Below are 20,525 nucleotides of genomic sequence, written 5' to 3' on the forward strand. Positions count from 1 at the left end.
AGGACTGATCAGCCCAGCAAATTCAACACAAGAGCTTATTGTATGATGCTATAACATGTCCCCAAGACTCCCATAAATTTATTTTGAGGTGATCAGAATAACTCTTGCAACAGTTCTGGGTCAAAGTGCATTCGTCAACAATCAGAAAGAGATTGCACCATTTCAACCTCTGTCCAAAAACAACATTAGAGCAAGATTACAGTTTGCCATTGAACATATAGGCAAATACCAGGCCTTCTGGAACAATTTACTAAAGACTGATCAATCATAAAAAGCATTTGGTCAGAGTAACAATAGACATGCTTGCTACACACCAAAGACAATACTTCAGGGGAACATCATACCAACTGTAAATCATGGTGGTGGAAATGTTATGGTTCGGAATGGCTTTACTGTTTAAAGGCTTCAGCAGCTTCAATTATGGAGTCAACTATACATTCTGCATCATATTAAAGTGTTCTTGATAAGAATGTGAGGCTACCGGTCCAAAAGCTGAAGCAGAAATTAGACTTTCCGCACAATAATGATGTGAAGCACATTAGCAAATACACCAAGGAACGGCCAAAAAGGAAGAAATTGAGGCTTATGGACTGCAATAGTTAAAAACCCTGATTAAATTCCCATTTAAATTCTATAGGGAGATTTTTAAATGGGAAGTTCATGCGATAAAATGATGAACATATTGCAACTGAAAGAGTTTTACATGTAGAAGAGGTTTATCTGTATCTGTCACCTTTATCTGTAAGTAGTGATTAAATGTTGATCAAGCATTTGCCTGTTTAAATATGTTAAAAAAGTCAATAATTTCCATGATGTCTACTTTCACATGACTGTATATAATAACAATACAAACTCGGCACAATAAATGGGTGTACTCTGAGCACAGTTTCCACTGAATGCCAGTATTCTGGAAAATTACAGTATATAAATACATATTTATATATACACACACATTAAAAAGTTTGGGGTTATTAGCAGCTGCGGTAATGCTCCAGGATCACATGAAAAGCAGTTTTTAAACAAACAGGAAGTCCTTATTTCTCCAAAGATAAAGAAAACAATGCTTTCAGCAGCAAACAGAAAAAATCAACAAAACAACGAAATTAAAGTCCGCTTATCTTCAGCACAATAGGAAAAAGAGTGTTTCAGCAGCACAAGGTTTTTACCTGCTGGAAGTATCACCCAATCCAAGCATTTTTAAGCAGCTCCCAGCAGAGTGCAACAGTTAAGCCTAGTACATGATCGGGTGGCATCGACCGGTTCAATAGAACATTTGGCCTGTGTGCACGGCAGCCAGGCCAGCTTCTGACGAAGGGGCATGACCGAAAAATGTCTGCCAATCTGCAAACGATCAGCACTCTCAGCTGATGTGTTCTGGCTGGGGGCATTCCCCCCTCAGAACACTATAGCTCAGCGTAGGAGATCGCTGTACTAGCATTGCATAGTTAGTACAGTGGCTCCTCATGAGCCCTTCAGTTTTTTTTATTCAGCCCGCAGGGTTGAACGAGAAAAAACTAACAGTGTGTACCAGGCTTAAAAAATGCCACTGTTACGGTATTTAGCATTTTTTTTTTAGCCTGTAAAAGCTCCTCTGTGTTAATCTATTTGTGCATGCACACAAATAAATTTACAGGCATATTAAAGTGGAACTCCAGTTTCTTAAGTGAAAATTAAAAGTCAGCTGCTACAAAAACTGTAGCTGCTGACTTTTAATAAACACACACTCACCTGTCCCATGATCCAGCGGTGTACTCACCCCAGCCATTTTCTCCCTGTGTCCTCCCTCGGTGGTGCCAGCATCTTTACTATGGGCACCCGGCTGTGACAGCTTGCGGCTTCACATCCGGGTGCCCAATGCGCATGCGCAAGCAGTGCTGTGGTCTGTGACTGGTCCCAAAGTCTTTTGGGACCTGTGATGTGTCTCAGAAGACTTTGGGAGGGAGGGGGGAAGGAGAACTTCCACTTCCGATCACCTAAGGTGACCGAAGCAGATGTGGGAGCGGGTACCTGTCAAAATATAAATGAATATTCTGGCCAATAGAATGCATTAACGCTCAAACACTAGACACACCTAAATGCCTGTGCAAAACAAGGCTTTTACAGCATTTTTTAAGCAGCTTTCTCCTTCCAGGGGTTCTGCCGTTTAGAGAGGTAAAGAGACGTCCTGTGTGCATGAGGTCTTATGCAGTTTTCGGACACCTATTCACAATATTCCACCCCTGCTCTAGGAGCTTCCTGTCTTTAGGAACATCTTCCTGGAGGTAGGTTAATTATTTTAACTGTAGTCAGGGTTGGAGGCTCTTTCCCACCCAAAAATCTCTCTTTGCCTCCGAATTCCAGGTCACAAATGAGGACTTACTAATCCAGAAAACATGGTAAATCAGTTCTCTCCACTCTGACCAGACTACCACAAAACCCCTCACCCTGCATGGGTAAGAAACCAGGAGTACACCTGGGTTCTTCCCCCTTAAAGGGACCACAATTCAAATATAGGCAAAATATAGCACTAATCCAGGACTCATCCTTAGTGTTCTGTACGACATATATAATATATATAACATATATAATATTATAATAATATGTTACCATCGCATATCCTTCTTCAGAGCAGGATAAAGTAACTAGGAGAACTGAGGAATTCAGTGCCTGAAACAAAATAAAAGATAAAGTTAAATAGCCTTATTCATTCTCATTCATTCTATGATGAAAGAGCAACACCTTTAAGAGGACCATTGATCATGTGTCTATACCAGGGGTCTCCAAACTTTTCAAAGGGCCAGTTTACTGTCCTTCAGACTTTTAGAAGGCCCGATTGTGGCCAGCAGGGATAGAAAATGTCCCAGGCCCAGGCAGCATCAGTGAAAATAAATATGGCCTCAGGGTTAGTGGTCCGTAGGAGGAGGAGTAGTTTCCCTATTAGTAGGAGGACTAGTATTCCATAATTAGTACCAATGGAAGAAATAGTGCCCCATTGTTAGTATCAGTGTGAGGAATAGTGCCTCTTATCATTAGGAGTAATAATGCCCCAATGGCCTGATAAAGGCTAGTAAAGGGCCACATCTGGCTCTCAGGCCACAGTTTGGAGACCCCTGGTCTATACTGTTGTAATATTTTTTTGTCAGCAATGTCATACCTCTCGATCTAAAGTTTTTCCTGATGACACATTGAGCCAAACGTTCTTCCCATCCAAGTAAAACCAGTCAGCATCCGTACCACTCAGACAGAGTTTTACTGTGCTGGTCACGGGGTCCCCGAACATGCTAAGGTTAGCCACAAATGTCCCATTAGGACTGTTTTCTAGGATCTCTGTGAAGATGTTATTACCACTAGAGCACTGATCTCCTGAGCACAAGAAAGGGAGATATTGTTAGTATATGAAAATACTAGAGTCATACAAAGAAAGTCTTTTTTCTTTTACAAAGGTCTGACATGGATTATGCTGGTATGTAATGTATAAATGGAAAACTATATCTCCTTTATATTGCTCTAATAAATGAAGCTGTGTATGCATTATCTAAATAGCTGACCTGTAGGAGCTTACAATCAAATGTCCCTATAATAGTTATAAAAGCACACAAACTATGCGCACTAGACATGTGCACACTGAAATATTTTGTTTTGGAATTTCGTTTTCGTCTGAAAAATACATTTATTTAGTTACTCCCGAAATTCGTTTCTATTTATTTTGTTTTTCGTTAAAAATTGCATTCGTCCGAAAATCCAAATTAATTAAGGTCGAATCTGTCATTGAAGGCTTATGGTGTCTGTCGAATGTTCAAAGAAGATTCGACGGAGCAGCTAAACTGTACGACGCCGCAAACGTACATTTCTGGTCGAATTTTCCACCTACAAGCTAGCTGTAGTAGAATTCTAATGTTGTATGACACTAGTAATAATTATATTTATTAATTATTTTACTAGTCAACCAACATTAGAATTTTTCTATAGCCTATGGGCGGATGCATTTGACTGGAAATGTACGATTGCAGTGTCGTACAGTTTAGCTGCTCCGTCGAATCTTCTTAGAACTTTCGACACACACCATAAGCCAAAGATTCGACGTTTGTATGTTTTTCGTTGCTTTGTTGAATCTTCGTCATTCACGTTGAATGGTCTACTCTACCCCAACAGTCAGCCAACTTTCACATTAGTTTCTCAATCTGCAATGGCGGGCGCGGCATCCGACGTTGTGTCAGATATTGATATGGCATTGTAATATAGAATCTATAATAATAAACCCCCCCCCACAACACAGGCAGCCTCTAAGGCTATCACAACAGTAGCAACACTAGTATCACTATCAAGTTCACAACACTAACACAATAGCAGCAGATTATTATGAAAAAGTTAAGTTGAACTGTAGCTTGCTTCACTATTGTTCTGCTGCTGTGCTTATGCTTAATTGCTAAATAATTCAGGTTCTCTTACAAACGGACCAGCTAAGATTGACTATCTTCTGAAATGATTCAGTGTGTGTGTGTCTCTCTCTGCTAGCAAATCGTAAGTGAAAGTAAGTTGGCTGTAGGTGTGTACTTAGTTCTAGCTATTTTACTGCCCCTCCTCTTTGGTTAAAATCGGCCAATAACATTCATCATCATCATCATTATTTTTATTTTACTTTCCCCACCCAATTCCAGCAGTGATCTTTTCTCTCTATGTCGAATCTTTTCTCTCTATGTCGAATCTTTTCTCTCTATGTGGAATAATCTTGGACTAATAGAGTTAAGGTTAGGCACATTCGACCACAGGTTCGATAGACACAGATTGTTATTGTCAGCGTCATGTCAAATCTCCTATCTATATCGAACTGTTGTTGCAACGACTATGAAAATAAAGCATTTGTTTATGTCGGATCTTTCAGTTTTCGTATTCCGCACTTTCACTATCGTTTGTTAAAACGATAACGAAAATACCTGAAATTCGGACGAAAATGCATTTGGACGAAAACGAATGCACATGTCTAATGCGCACCACTGCTTGGTGAAAAACTTACATACAGTACAAAATCCATGCAGTTAGTGTTAGTTAGTGGTGGAAACTAAACCCAGAACCCCAGTACTGCAAGAGAAGCCCACCAACCGCACTGTTTTACTTCTCCTGGGAACTTTATTGGGGATATCTGTGCTTGAGTTCCTAGGTCTGCACATCTACTGTTGCCCATGTAAGGGTCCCTGTTGGATTTCGTTTTTTTTTTGTAGTAGGTCTTATTGACATAGGCATACGTAGTACATACCCATGCAAGGACAGTTTTTGGTCTCATGAGGTGCATAGGTGTTCTGTGCATCCACGTGCAAGCAGTCCCTATCGTATCAATTGAGAAAATAAACCACCAGAGGAAACAATAGGTTGTTGCTAACATCCCTAATAATTGAAAGTAGGCAAATAGGTCCCCTTCGGCACTAATGGGACTGTAAAGCCAACTCAAAACCAATAATGTATAAAATGTAAAATTTTATTTGATACATGCATAAAATAGGTGTATACATCACCAATATAAAACATATCAGAACAGTGGCATAGCTAGCACATCTGGCACCCGGGGGCTGGACTTTTTTGCACCCCCCAAGAAAAATGGTATGTGGCAATATAGCGGCGCCATGCCAAAACTGTGAGTGTGGTCAGATTGCATCAGCAGTGGGAGGGGCTCAAAGGGCCATATGCTTTAATGACTATGCCAATATGTATCAGACAGTACAAACCTCAGTATGCTCATTTTAATAAAATAAAACTGTTCTATTGCATATCTTTTACTACACACAGCTAACCTTAAATAATAAATATGGTATACTTACCTGCTCTGTGTAATGGTTTTGCACAGAGCAGCTTGGATCCTCCTCTTCTTGGGTCCCTCGCCGGCACCCCTGGCCCCTGCCTCTTTCTGAGTGCCCCCACAGCAAGCAGCTTGTGGTCCATTCACACATGGAACCATGGCTCGACTCCGCTCCCTCCATCTTCTGATTGGCTCACTGGCTGTGATTGACACCTATAGAAGTGGGTGCACAGATCCGAATGCAGACACTGTGCATTTGGATACATGCATCCCTTCCTGTCTGCATGTCAAATTTTGACATTCGACTGTCCATGCAGCTGCTGCATCCCAATTGACTTTGACTGGACTGGCTGCACAGGGATGCACAGAACACCATGCATCCCCACGCGGTACATGGCCATCACACTGGACATGGACGCATATGCTCCATGTAAATAAGGCCTAATTGTCATGTGGGCCAGATAGCAGGAAAGAGAACATGTTGGGTAATTAAGAGAGAAGTATGGGAATTTTATTTATGAATCATACTTACCTAGGTAGATGCTGCATCTGTCCCTCACCGGCTCTAAGGCTGAGAACCGAGTAATCAAACAACCGATCACTCAGTTCTCAGTGCTCCCTAAGCAGAGAGCTGGTGGGTGTCAGTCTCTGGCTCTGCTCGGGCCCCCCCGCCAGTGCTCACTAAAAAAACTGGGCTGTGGAGGGGGAGGAAGTGGCCGGCTCAGGCTCTCAGCAGCTTGCTGAGAGGCTGAGCTGGGTGCCGATCCAGGCATGTGAGCATATCCCTGCTAGTCCAAGGCCTCCTTTACAAACGCACCTAAAAATAAGAGCATTCCTCTGCACCCTGTTCTCCAAATCCAGGTCATTTATCAACCCCACATTTCAAGTCCAGGGCCTCCTCCACAGTCCAGGGCCTCCATTGTACTCCCCTCCTAGTTCATGGCTGACTCTGTATCCCCCAGTCCAGGGCCTCCTTTGCACCCCCAGTCAAGGGCCTCCTGTTTACTCCCCTCCTAGTCCAGGGCCTCCTCTGCACCCCCCCCACTCCAGCACCTCCTCCACACACCCCCACTCCAGCACCTCCTCTGCACCCCCACTTCAGGGCCTCCTCTGCACCCCTAGTCCAGGGCCTCCTCTGCACCCCCAAATCCAGGGTCTCCTCTGGGCCCCCCCTAGGTCAGTGCCTCCTCTGCACCCCCCAGCCCACCAAGACTTCCTCTGCATCCCCCAAGTCCAGGGTCTCCTCTGCACCTCCCCCAGCCTAGGGCCTCCTCCACACCCCCAAGCCCAGGGCCTCCTCTGCACCCCCCCCTCCAGTCCAGGGCCTTCTTTGATGCCTCCCCTTCTCTGGGATGCCTCACGCAGAAAAGACATAGTCTGTTTGGGCACTGGGCAGGACTAGGAGGGAGACCTGCCTGTCCATTACACTTGATCGGGCGGCAATGACACCCTTAGAGCAGTGGTTCCCAGTGCGGGTGGGGGCAGCACCCCTGGTGGCACCCCCCTAGATGCGTCACCTGGGGCAGGCGCCCTCCCCCGCCCCCCCTAGTTTCAGTCCTGTATCAGAACATGATGAAGTGACTACCAACAGAATAATCAATGCTGCTGTGACAATGTCTTCTCTGAAGACATTTGTCACAGCAGCATTGAAGACATTGTCACAGCAGCATTGATTATTCTGTTGTCAGCCACTTCATCATGTTCTGATATGTTTTATATTGGTGATGTATACACCTATTTTATGCATGTATCAAATAAAATTTTACATTTTATACATTTATGGTTTAATATTTGAGTTGCCTTTAAAGTCCCATTAGTACCGGGGGGTGCTTATTTGTCTACTTTTATTGTATCAATTGGGACAAAGCAGCTGCATGGACACAGCCTCTGCTGTCAATTTGACATCCATGTGGGTGGTTGTCCCTGAATTCACAGTACATTTTGCGTTTGGAGACCTGCACCCATATGGTTGTCAAATTTGGAGCAGCAGCTGGATCCCAGTTGACATGAATAAGACTGTTTGCATGCGGATGCACGGAACACCTGTGCATTCTCTGCACACAAGTTGGCCCCTTTGGAGAAAACAACAGGAAAAGCTGGAATGTGCAAAAGATGGGCAAAATCATGCCTAACTCATGAGCAGAGTTGGGAATGCAATTGGAATATCCAAGACCTATCAAGAACTGACCCAGCTCTACAGGCTTTGTCTATAACTAAAATATACCGTTTGGGTGGATTGCCACTTAAATGTGTTAAATACACCTGGACAAATAGAAACCTTTCTCTGAATTCACTTAACACACATATTTCCTGTTCTATTTTAAAATATATCTTTTAATGTAATCTATTGGTTTTGTGGTCATACTTTGTTTCATTAGAGTATTGGCTCTCCCTTCTTAGTTTTCTTCTCCCAGTAATATAATATGTATACTGTACCTGAAGTCACTTGGAAAGTAAGGCTGACTGTCAATAATAGGATTTCAGCCGAGGGAAGCATGGCCACAGTGTTCTGATCTCCAGTGCAAAGCTTCCAAGCTCTGACAAATAAAAATACGGCTGATGTAAGGCACAGTGAATTCGAAGGATTTCAGGATAACGGCCCTAACACCATACTGAATATGACAAAATCCTACACCTACAAAGACATTGATAAAAAGCAGCAGAATAAAGTGTTTATACTGTCTAGGTATGGCATGATGTTTTTATTAAAGCTGAACTCCAGCTTTATCATAGGTCTGGGACAGTTGTACAGAGGCTCCTCTGCTCTGAAACGGCTTATTCTGATTTCACTGATCAGAAAATCAGAAGGAGTCTGGCTGGGGGACGGCCATAGTCATCCAGCCCTTTCCTAGCCTGCTTTATTGCCCCTGACTTGCCCCTTTCATTTACTGGATTTAAGTTCTGCCAATTATAACGGTCCTAGTATCACATGTGGGCATTACCACAGCTTCTTGTTTTCAGGAAGCTATGTACAGCACCTCGCCAGCCCCTCCTACCAACCATGATCTGTCTGCATTGCATAGAGAAGCACAGTGATGATGTCACTGGGTCTCAAATAAATATGTAATCATAACTCCCAACCGTCCCTGATTTCGATGGACTGTCCTTGATTTGGAACAAAGTCCATCTGTCCCTCTTTCCTCCTCATTTGTCCCTCATTTTGGTCTGATGCATACCGTATATACTCGAGTATAATCCGAGATTTTCAGCCCTTTTTTTAGGCTGAAAGTGCCCCGCTCGGCTTATACTCGAGTCATCGCCGTCTGCCTACCTGATCAGCGTGTCATGCAGACAGACGGCGGCCAGCGTGTCATAAAAACATATGGCGGCCATTCCTGTGTTAAAAAGCCGCGCCTCCTCCTCGTCTGTGATAGGCAGAACACTCAATTTCCCAGCAGTCAGTGTTCAGCCTATCACGGACATCCTCTCATCCTCGTCCGTGGTATGAGAATGAGCAGATGTCCGTGATAGGCTGAACACTGACAGCTGGGAAATTGAGTCTTCTGCCTATCACAGACAAGGAGGAGGCAGGCTTTTGAACACACAGTAATAAAAATAAAAATGCCATAAATCTATCCCCTATTTTGTAGAAGTGATAACTTTATAGCAAAAAGTAAAAAATATTGTTTTTTTTTCAAAATTGTCCCTTTATTTTTTGTTTTTAGCGAAAAAATAAAAACCATAGAGGTGATCAAATACAACCAAAAGAAAGCTCTATTTGTGGGAAAAAAAGGACATCAATTTTGTTTGGGTACAATGTTGCACGACTGCGAAATTGTCCGTTAAAGTGACGCAGTGCTGTATCGCAAAAAATGGCCTGGTCAGCAAGTGGGTAAATCCTTCCAGAGGCTGAGGTGGTTAATTATCAACCAACTGCTGCACCTGCAAAGCCCTAATGAGGAAAGCTGCTGGGCCTGCATCCCTTTAGATGTGATTTCCTATTGGGAGTATCTCACCAAAAATTACATTTTTGTTGCAGGGGATGCCTGAAATCTAACTTGTATCTTAGTGCAGACTTCTGGGAAAATCGGTGAGCCAATCACACAAGCAGGACATATTTGGGGGGCGTTCTGTATACATTCTGTGTATGGAACACCTCCAGGTAACCATATTGCATTGCATTTCACAGAAAATTACAGAGCTGCAGATTGAAAAGGAAAGGCAATTTTTAGAAATGTTCAAATACAATATGACTTGCGTCACAATTGTATATGCTATATTATTTTGTTTTATTTTGCTATTTTTTTTCCATGAAAGTGGAGTTACCCTTTTAAACAAAACCAAATAAAATTCCCAGCTCAACTCACCAACCAGCCTGCAAACAACCAAATTATCTTATCTAACAGATTGCGTAAAAACAGGGGTTTGGTTTGTACACCTTTGCAAATAAATGCGTAAGCTGCAGATCCACTTCATGGCACCCCAGTATTATCTGCAGTCCTAACGCTATACATTTTTGAGAGCCTCCATAGTAGAAGCACATAAATAATAATGGATAGATAGAAAGCAGGTAAGCCTGGAGGGAGCCCACTCCTCCTTAACCACTTGGCGTCCGCGCTATAGCTGAATGCTGACCACAGCGCGGACCTGAATTTCCGGTAGGCCGTCATATGACGGCCTCCCCTTTGCACGCTCCCTGTGCACATGCGCTGTGATCACGGAGTCACTGAGACTCGGGTGATCACAGATCCGAGTAAGGGGCCGATCCCGGCCCCTTACCACATGATCAGCTGTCAGCCAATGACAGCTAATCACATGATGTAAACAAAAGCTCGTTAATCTTTTTTTCTCCTCACGCTAAAAAAAAGCCGATCACCAGCTTATGTGAAGGTATAGGGCTATTTTATTTTACTGTTACTCTTTTGGTAACAAAAATGCAAAGTGTTTAACCCTGATGCATGTAGCTTTGGAATTTTTTTTTTCTCAAACAAAAGGTTTTTATTGAGCAAAAGAAGCAGAGCATACCTAGTCCAGGGCAAAATAAAAACAGAAGTACTGCAATATTAACAATTGTGTGTTCAACACAGTATACATCATTATAAATATACCGGTCTTCATCTCATTTTTAAGAATCACCATAGGGTCACTTCATATTCAACACCATTGAGTCATTAAACATGTAGTTTGGTGGCCTCTTCACTAGATAGAAGTATACGGTCCATAATCAGATTGACCGAGTTTAAGCCTGGAAGATCTAGCCACAGGGACCATCATTTGTCGAATTTTCCCCTACTACCCCTGTGCTGGTAAATAAACTTCTCAAGTCTGATGGTGTCCCCCATTTGAGCAATCCATTCCTGCAATTTGGGAGGTTCTGCAGAATTCCAGTGTCTCAATATTAAAATGGGGGCCTGAAAAAGGACTCTTGCAATGCTCTGCCTATGAAAATCCTCCACTAGGAGACTATCTAATATTCCCAATAGACAATGTTTAGTCTTCTGGGATCTGAACCTGGAAAACCCGGTTAAGAGTGTCTATAGTCTTCTTCCAGTATAGGTGCAACTTTGGGCATCTCCATAGCAGGTGTATCAGATCCCCGCGGTCCTTGCAACATCTAGTACAGGTGGGATCTGAGTGCACCCCCATGCAGGCTAATCTGGCCGATGGAATATTGGCATGCATTAAAAAGGGGATCAACACCAGAAATAAAATGATAATTCTCCCGCTCTACAAGACTCTGGTCCGGCCGCACCTAGAGTATGCTGTCCAGTTCTGGGCACCAGTTCTCAGGATAGATGTACTGGAAATGGAGCGAGTACAAAGAAGGGCAACTAAGCTAATAAAGGGTCTTAGTTATGAGGAAAGATTGCGAGCACTGAACTATTCTCTCTGGAGAAGAGACGCTTGAGAGGAGATATGATTTCAATTTACAAATACCATACTGGTGACCCCACAATAGGGATAAAACTTTTTCGCGGAAGGGAGTTTAATAAGACACGTGGCCACTCATTAAAATTAGAAGAAAAGAGGTTTAACCTTAAACTACGTAGAGGGTTCTTTACTGTAAGAGCGGCAAGGATATAGAATTTCCTTCCACAAAACTATTAGATAAGCACCTGAACGACCGCAACATACAGGGATATACAATGTAATACTGACATATAACCAGACACATAGGTTGGACTTGATGGACTTGTGTCTTTTTTGAACCTCACCTACTATGTAGATATGTAACTATGTAGTGTCCCTGCAAGATTATATATAATTGTGAAAGACGTTGAGCCACATTTAGAGAGCACTGTGTAACTGCTTGTAATGCTCCTTCCCCTTGTTCCTCCTCAAAGACTCCAACATCCCTTTGCCATTGGGCTACTACTTTAAGAGATGAATCTGGTAGGAAGAGGTTAAGTAACATTGCATAACTGCATGATATAAACCCTTTATAAGTAGTGACATCAAACATGTAATTGAATACGGGGATAGGTTCTAGTTCCCATTGATCCCCCCCCCCCTGTTGGGCCTTTATTGCATGCTGAAGTTACAAGTAAAACATGCATGGATGAAGGGAGTAGAAGTAGCTCCAGAATTTAGCTGGGATGGAGGGCACAAGTGTGCCGTCCAGCCCTGCTACTGACAGCCTGTCAAACTCTATTAAAGGCTGACAGCTGCTGTGGCTGGATGGGGCTGGGAGGTGCATGTAAGCAATACTTACGGTTAGGTAAGCATATTGCATAGATATGAATTCCAAGACTGCAGATGCTAGAACTCCAGGCCCAGTGTGCATGAAGCCTTATGCTGCGTACACATGGTGGGAATTTCCGACAACAAATGTTCGATGTGAGCTTGTCGGAAATTCCGACCGTGTGTAAGCTCCATCGGACATTTGTTGTCGGAATTTCTGACAACAAAAATTTGAGAGCTGGTTCTCAAATTTTCCGACAACAAAATCCGTTGTCGGAAATTCCGATCGTGTGTAAACAATTCCAACGCACAAAATTCCACGCATGCTCGAAATCAAGCAGAAGAGCCGCACTGGCTATTGAACTTCATTTTTCTCAGCTCGTCGTACGTGTTGTACGTCAGCGCGTTCTTGACGTTCGGAATTTCCGACAGCATTTGTGCGACCGTGTGTATGCAAGACAAGTTTGAGCCAACAACCGTCGGAAATAAATCCAGGATTTTGTTGTCGGAATGTCCTATCGTGTGTACGCGACATTAGTGTGTTAGGACTACAGAACAACTTCCCATCTCCTCATCTTCTAGTCATAAGGGGGGGTGTTCTGTAGTTCACATAGGTAGCTGGGTACAATCCTAACAGTGTAGTACAGGTAGAGAGCATAGAAAGTTATCAGCTCACAAGATATTTTTTTTTTTTACATACAGCACAGAATACAGTATTTTCAATGGTATACCTAACAGACTAAAAGGGAGCAAATATGAGAAGTTCATTGTTAGGTGAGGACGGTTGCTGTTTTGTTGGCGGTAATGATATTCCTGGTAAATGTATTAGAGACACACATTATGTTAGTCTAATGAAGACTTCCTCCATAGGTGTGCTGCTTCCTACATGTCTGTGATAATCTCAGGAACGCTGCCCACAGATTGTTGCTGTCACTAATGATCCGTTATCCTGGGGATTAGAATCTTTAAAGCTGTAGACTTGTCACCCCCTCCTGTGTGTTGACTGAGCATGACACACAGGAATCCAGTGTGTGTGACAAGATCAGCTCTAGGCCAGCAGTGCACACATTATAAATGAACAGTAAGCCGCCATGATAATTGTTAGGGAGTCCTTCAAATACCAGCATAGAAGTGGACTGAACACATGATCAATGCTTTGTGTGGGAGGTATATTATAGTACCTGTGGAGTAAATACGACGGACTGGTTCTAACAAAACGAAAAAAAAAACAATTGCACAAAGAAGCCAATGAGCTTTTTCTTGACTTGTCGTTATAGTCATAACCCAGCTCTGCTGCATCTTTCCTGTTATGTAGCTGTTATCAGACAAAACATAGGTGTAAAGAATGTCTTGTGGGGTGTATTGAGGGACTATAAATAACAGTTCAGTAGAACCATATGTATGATGAGACGAAGACATGCCCATGTCCGATCACATAGTAAATAGGAATTCAACCTTTCAAGAGAACCTGTCATCTTAGATTGTAAGCTCTAAGGAGCAGGGCCCTCTGATTCCTACTGTATTAAAGTGTATTGTATGTGTACTGTCTACCCTCAAGTTGTAAAGCACTACGTTAACTGTTGGCGCTAAATAAACCCTGTATAATAATAATAATCAAGCAAAAGTGCTTGCACAGCAGTTCACTAACGTCATAAAGGTTCACTTTACTGAGGCTTTCCCTGTCTGAACTAAAGACTATGTAAACCCTAACAGTGCTTTCACACTGCCCTACTACAGTTTCCCTGATGTATGGGTGCAGCACAGTGTACCCAGTTTTTGTGCGGGTTACCAGCGCTTTCCAATAGATTTTTATCAGATCGGGCGTTTTTGGTGCGTTTTCTGAAATAGCACCAAAAGTCCTGTATGCTGCATCTTTGGTGTGCTTTCAGAAAGGTCACCAAAAGCTCCTGATCTAATAGAAGTCTATGGGAAAGTGTGGGTAACCCACACGAAAACCGCAGGTACACTGCACTGCAGGGAAACCACAGTGGGGTAGTGTGAACGGGGCTTAACTGGGTGACATTAGGGGCTTACACACACGACTTTTCATGATACAGCGGGTACAGCCAGATCCCTACGTTCAGCTCCAGCCATTCAGTTTGTACATATCAATGACAGGCAGAGAGGCTCATAGTGGTCCTTATGAAGCGATTGCCTGCACTTAGGAACAGATAATCAGCACTGGACGCAACCAGTCTCTTCTGTTCATAACCACCTGTAATTGCTCCAAATATGATTTTTTTTTCTTTTTTAGAAAGCCCCTTACTTTTTACAGTAGTGGCTGCATACCCTTGCTCAGAGCAAGCTACCTGATTCAGACGAAGGGAGAACATGACTGTGCATTGATCATTGGCACAAACACCTAGGGTTTGATTTACTATAACTGGAGGGTGCAAAATCTGGTGCAGCCGTACATCATAGCCAATCAGCTTCTAACTTCAAAAAAATGGAAGCTGGTTTCTATGCAGAGCTTGTCCAGATTTTGCATGCTCCTGTTTTAGTAAATCTGCCCCTAATGTCTCCAATTTAATCAAATGTTAGTGTGGCAACTGGGAGACATTGAATAAACATTGCTACCCCCTAACAGGAAAAAAGGGCCTACATGGCAGGATTACTAGCTATTATTTTAATTAACCACTTCAGCCAGGATTTACCCACTTAATGACCAGGCCATTTTTTTTTGGGATACGGCACTGTGCCGCTTTAACTAATAATTGCGCGGTCGTGCGACGCTGTACCCAAACAAAATTGAGGTCTTTTTTTTCCCCACAAATAGAGCTTTCTTTTGGTGGTATTTGATCACCTCTGCGGTTTTTATTTTTTACCCTATAAGCAAAAAAAGACTGACAAGCTTGAAAAAAAAACAATATTTTTAACTTTTTGCTATAATAAATATCTAAAACGAATTTCTTCATTGGTTCAGGCCAATATGTATTCTTCTACATAGTTTTGGTAAAAAAAATCACAATAAGCGTATATTAATTGGTTTGTGCAAAAGTTATAGCGTCTACAAAATAGGGATAGATTTATGGCATTTTTATTATTAGTTTTTTTTTTTTTTTTACTAGTAATGGCGGTGATCATCAATTTTTAGCGGGACCAGTTACATTATTACAGTGATCAGAGCTAAAAATAGCCACTGATCACGGTATAAATGACATTGGCAGGGAAGGGGTTAACACTAGGGGACGATCAAGGGGTTAAGTGTTCCCTAGGGAGGTGTTTCTAAAGCTGGATAGACACTATACAATTTTCCTTAGAATTTTTACTTTATTTTTACCAAAACCATATAATATGAGGTCAAACCGTAAGTTTAAATTTGTATGTAATCAGGCAGGCCCTTGTACTAAATGGTTTTGGTAAATCTAAAGACAACAAAAGTTGTATAGTGTGTATGGGGTCTAACTGTGGAGGGGAGTGGGGGGGGGGGTGGACTGATTGGAGGAGGAGAGAGATCGCTGTTCCTAATCACTAGGAACAGATGATCTCTCCCTACTCCCCTGTCAGAACGGAGATCTGTTTGTTTACATTGGCAGATCCCCATTCCGGCTCTCTGAGAAATGATCGCGGGTGGCCGGTGAACATTGCGGCCCCTGGCTACGCGCATTGGCTCCGGTGCCTGCTAGAGCCATTAAAGGGACCGCCGTGCCAGTACAGCAATTTGCACCGCTCGCATAGCGCCGCTACAGCCGCGGTATAGCCGTGGTATAGCCACGCTGCCCCATTGATTTCAATGGGCAGGAGCGGTGAAGGAGCGGTGAATACACACGCTCCTTCACCGCTCCAAAGATGCTGTTTGCAGGAGTCTTTTTTCTCTCCTGCCAGCGCAGGACTTTCACACTGGAGAAACAGTTTTAGGTCAGTTTGCAGGCGCTATTTTTAGCGCAATAACGCCTGCAAACCGCCCCAGTGTGAAAGGGGCCTAAAGCTAGTTGTGAGGTTGGACAGAAAACCCTCACTGCTTCCACAGTCACCGATAACGCAACTAGCAAAGAGATGACTGCTTTGCTAAATGGCTCTTGTCCCCATCTCCAAGCACTTGCACACTTGCCCTAAACATTTTAGCGGACACGACGCTCTAACCCTGCTTTTCTTGTGAGATGCTTGTCTCGGGCAAGTGCTTGTCGGTCAAAACAGCCATGTCCTTGCAAGCTGCATTTACAACTGTGGAGGGAGGAGGAGTGCCTGTCCAACCTACATGTACTTTGTTCCCTTGAGGACAGAACACACTAATAACAACTGAAGGGAGACTTATTTATTATTACAATCCATTTTAAATGTCATTTTCACACAACGCCATATTAAGAGCTCCCAACTCTAGACAACTATCTGCTATGGACTATGGACTTAGTAGTGCCAAGTGATGATTTTATACTCAACAATGGTAGAATAAATGTAAAGAATAAAAGAAATGTCTTATTTATTGTGTTCTACAACAGTGTGATCCTGCTTTATATCTGACAAACACACATTTAGCTGCTAAAGCAGGTCATTTTTCATTTTAGACTGAATTGTTTCAGTTCACCATTTGCATACCTCCCAACTTTCTGAGATGGGAATGAGGGAAATCTATTAGACCCCTTTCACACTGAGGCAGTTTTCAGATGTTTTAGCTCTAGAAATAGCGCCTGGAAAGCACCTGAAAACTGCCTCCCATTCATTGCAATGGGTGCTTTCACACTGGGGCGGTGCGCTTGTGGGACGTTAGAAAAAGTCCTGCAAGCAGCATCTTTCAATTATCACTGCTATAGCTGCTAGGGATAATTACTGTCTTCTCCCTGCAGGCATGGCTTCCCCTGCCTGCCCCCATGGGAAGAAGACAACTGCTCGGCAGGAGGGGTCCCCCCGTCAGCACTGTCTGTGTTGATGGGGGAATCGTGTGAATTTCTTTCCTGCAACCTGTGGCTGCAGGAAGAATTTTACACTATGTATGGCCTGCCTAACAGATCAGGTTTCCTTGTCACTGTTGTTTAGTATTAATAGGTAATGACCTTTAGTTAGTTTACGATTATAGGCTATAAACGTTTTTTAATTTAATTATCTTTTTTTTTTTTTTTTTTTGGATAGCACAGGGCAAGATTATAATCTCTTTTAGGCATTTAGTCCTGTGTCCACATTGAAGATATTCCCTATCACTTCTTGTCCTGGGTACCACACATGAAGTGTATTCCCAACGGGAACACAGACAGAAAAAAACCCCAACAAAGGTTCTAACCTTTCCACACTGTCTGTGCCCCTCTCCGAGAGATTCCCTACACTTGGGGTCACACATCGCAATATTACCAGAGAGGAAGAGGAACAGGAAAGAGTTATAACACCCTATCCAAAATGAAAACACATTTATATCAAGACTTCTGCTGTAATTATTCGCAATGCATTGAATAAAAAAATTAACTGACAAAATCAGGCATGCTTAGGCATTTTTTTTAAGACAGTGTAAAGATACTGCAATAATGAGCATAGCAAGAAGTAGGATCCCACAAAGTACAATGTTGTTAGAGATATTTATGTTAAAGTCTGATTGTTGTATATGAATTTATGTGGCTTGCACATTGCTCATTGTTTAAGGTTACATCCACACATTTTTCACACGGTTCATTTTAAACAAGTTTTACAGATATTTTACAAGTATTGATATTTGTAGGACATCACACATACCACAAACACAGAGATTTGAATATAGCCCGAATTAACCAATCTACTTGATTTTGCAATTGTAAGAAATAAATGAGAAGACAAACAATCAATTTTCGGATTTGGCAATTAAGAATCATCACTGCACTCTAAGCAAATTCAAATTCTAGTTATCGGAAATCAGCTCATTAGATACTCAACCTGCTCAGAAGTCAACACTTTCTAGCTTCTTGGGTAAATGTCTCGGCCTCTCCGTAGTCTAGGCATGGCTCAATGCAGTTACGAGGTGATTGTGCCCATATCCAGGTTGGGGGTCAGCCTGGCCTTTTAGTAGAGCTGGTGGCCTGTAAAAGGGAAGCAGCAGAAAGGAGATACAGCTCATCAGAGAGCTTATAGTAATACCAACATGGGGAGGGAAGAACATCTGCTAAGAAAGAGAGGAGGAGGGAACATGCTAGGAGAAAATGAACAGAGAGAAAAAGTGAATAGTAGAGTAAGTGAAATGTTTCAGGGAATGTAATAACTTGGTGAAAAGTAAAAAAAAAACAACATTTTTTAAAGACATTAGTGAGTGTAATTTGAAGGAAAAACATCCTGGAAAAATTATCCTGTGTCATAACGAGGAATATTGTAGCTTGGTGAAGCACCAATTTTGGCCTGTGAATAATGTGATGAATGTGTACAATGTAATAAGCTTGCCTTTATGATTTCACGTATCAGCTAGTTTTTGTAGGCAATGCAATCTGATCCACCAATGGACATACCATATTCTGTGGTGGAAACCACACTGATCTATTTGTAATGGGAGTGGGACTTCAAGGCTGGCAGGGACAGCTCCATAAATTCTGGTTTTCAGTTGGCGATCCCAAGAGATTATAGGAGCTAGCAAGTGATTGCATTTCCCCACAGGACACTTGATTTTTTGATTATTTATATGTATTCTCTCCCTTAGGGCTTGTTCACACTTGTGTCAATACCCTGCGTTTTTGCAGCATTTATTCAGCATTTTTAAAGCCTTATAACCTTCAAAGCCTGCTATGAATATTACAATGGCGCCACATACTGCTGTTCATACAGGAGCAGTAGCATTGTATTGTGTTGTGCCATGTTAAAAATGATGCAGCATGTCACTTTCGAGGCATCAACGCTTGTCATCCACTCACCCATTGTGTTTCAATGGTAATGCTCTATACCACAAATGTCAAACACAAGGCCCAGCAGGCTGAATCCGGCCCACCAGGCCTTGTCATGTGGCCCTTGCACCCAGTTTCGCAGTCAGAACATAGCAGAACTCCTTTCTGCTACCTACGGTTCTCACCCTCCACTTCCACTCCCCACAGTCACTTGTAAACCAAGAAGCCTTCTATGTTTACATGGGACAGATTTGCTCTCAGCAGCTCTTGGAACTATCAGATCCCTGCACGCACTCACGGCGGGGACAGATCTTCAAAATCTGAGAGAGAACGATCTCCCTGAAAGGCAATGCAGAGCTGCCTACACAGGGAGGTACTACAGCTGGGCCAGGTAGGAGAGAGAGATGTGAGGAAGCTTTAGGGGGGTTGGGGTTGCACACTGTGTATAGCGCGTCCCTGAACTCTGCACTTTGTATGTAGCACACTCCTGGACTCTGCACTTTGTATGTAGCAGACCCAAGATACAACCGGCCCTTTGATGGCAACCATACTGCTGATGTGTCCCACGATAAAATTGAGTTTGACACCCCTGGTCTATACCCACATGTTAACAGCACCTAGAGCATTTATGGTGTGTGAAGCATTTACAAAGTGTTAGCTTGGCACTGGGGGAGAGGCAGTTTTCCGTATCCCAGAATTCACTGGCAAATAATAGAGAACTAGGACAGAGCAGCTCCAGCCACTTCCTCTTTGCACTGAGTAGCTTCTGTGTGGACAGGGCCGGCCCTACCATGGGTCCCAGTGGGTCCAATGGGCCCAGGCGGCAAGTTGAGAGGGGCGGCAGAGCAGGGCTGCCACTACCTACACAATCTGCACCGGGTGCAGAATCAGTGAGAGTGTCGCGGGCTGTCTGACACAGCTCTGTCCCACACAGCCTTATACACTAGACAGTCTGTATACACTAGCCTGTCTGTATATACCGTAGCCTGTCTGTATACCCTAGCCTGTCTGTATATACCCTAGTCTGTTGCTACACGGGTCAATTTAACCCTTTATTTGGCCGTTAGCGGGCGTTAAAAGCGCCCCACTAGTGGCTGAATAACGCCGCTAAAACGACGATAAAGTGCCGCTAAAACTAGCTGCGTTTTACCGTCAACGCCCACCCGCCCCAGTGTGGGAACAGCCTTAGGTTGCATGCCAGGCCATCCTGATTGCGTTCAGTGCTGATAACAGAAACCCAAAAATAAATCTCACAAAACAGAAGTACAGTCAAGACCATACACAACAGAAAACTAAAGGTTCTGTGGGCTGACAATTTTATTCTTCTCAGACTACATATTGTGTCTGGCAGCAGACAGGTCAGCCTC

At 43.0% G+C, this 20,525-nt stretch overlaps 1 protein-coding gene across 3 annotated transcripts in view; it reads right to left on the reverse strand.

Moving 5' to 3' along the window:
• The window catches only part of LOC141131722 (cadherin-related family member 5-like), a 58,712-nt gene extending 40,298 nt beyond the window's left edge, over positions 1-18,414 (reverse strand). For 2 of the 3 annotated variants that reach the window (XM_073619326.1, XM_073619327.1), the window contains exons 1-4: positions 18,227-18,414; positions 8,207-8,307; positions 3,134-3,342; positions 2,587-2,646 (exon numbers count right to left, since the gene is read on the reverse strand). In XM_073619326.1, the coding sequence (XP_073475427.1) occupies positions 2,587-2,646; positions 3,134-3,342; positions 8,207-8,267 (330 nt within the window). In that variant the 5' untranslated portion in view covers positions 8,268-8,307; positions 18,227-18,414. The remainder of the gene's footprint in view (positions 1-2,586; positions 2,647-3,133; positions 3,343-8,206; positions 8,308-18,226) is intronic. The other variant, XM_073619325.1, reaches the window with a different exon arrangement.
• Between the last annotated feature and the right edge of the window lie 2,111 nt (positions 18,415-20,525).

Source organism: Aquarana catesbeiana, linkage group LG03 (assembly GCF_042186555.1).
Source record: "Aquarana catesbeiana isolate 2022-GZ linkage group LG03, ASM4218655v1, whole genome shotgun sequence".
NCBI lineage: Eukaryota > Metazoa > Chordata > Amphibia > Anura > Ranidae > Aquarana > Aquarana catesbeiana.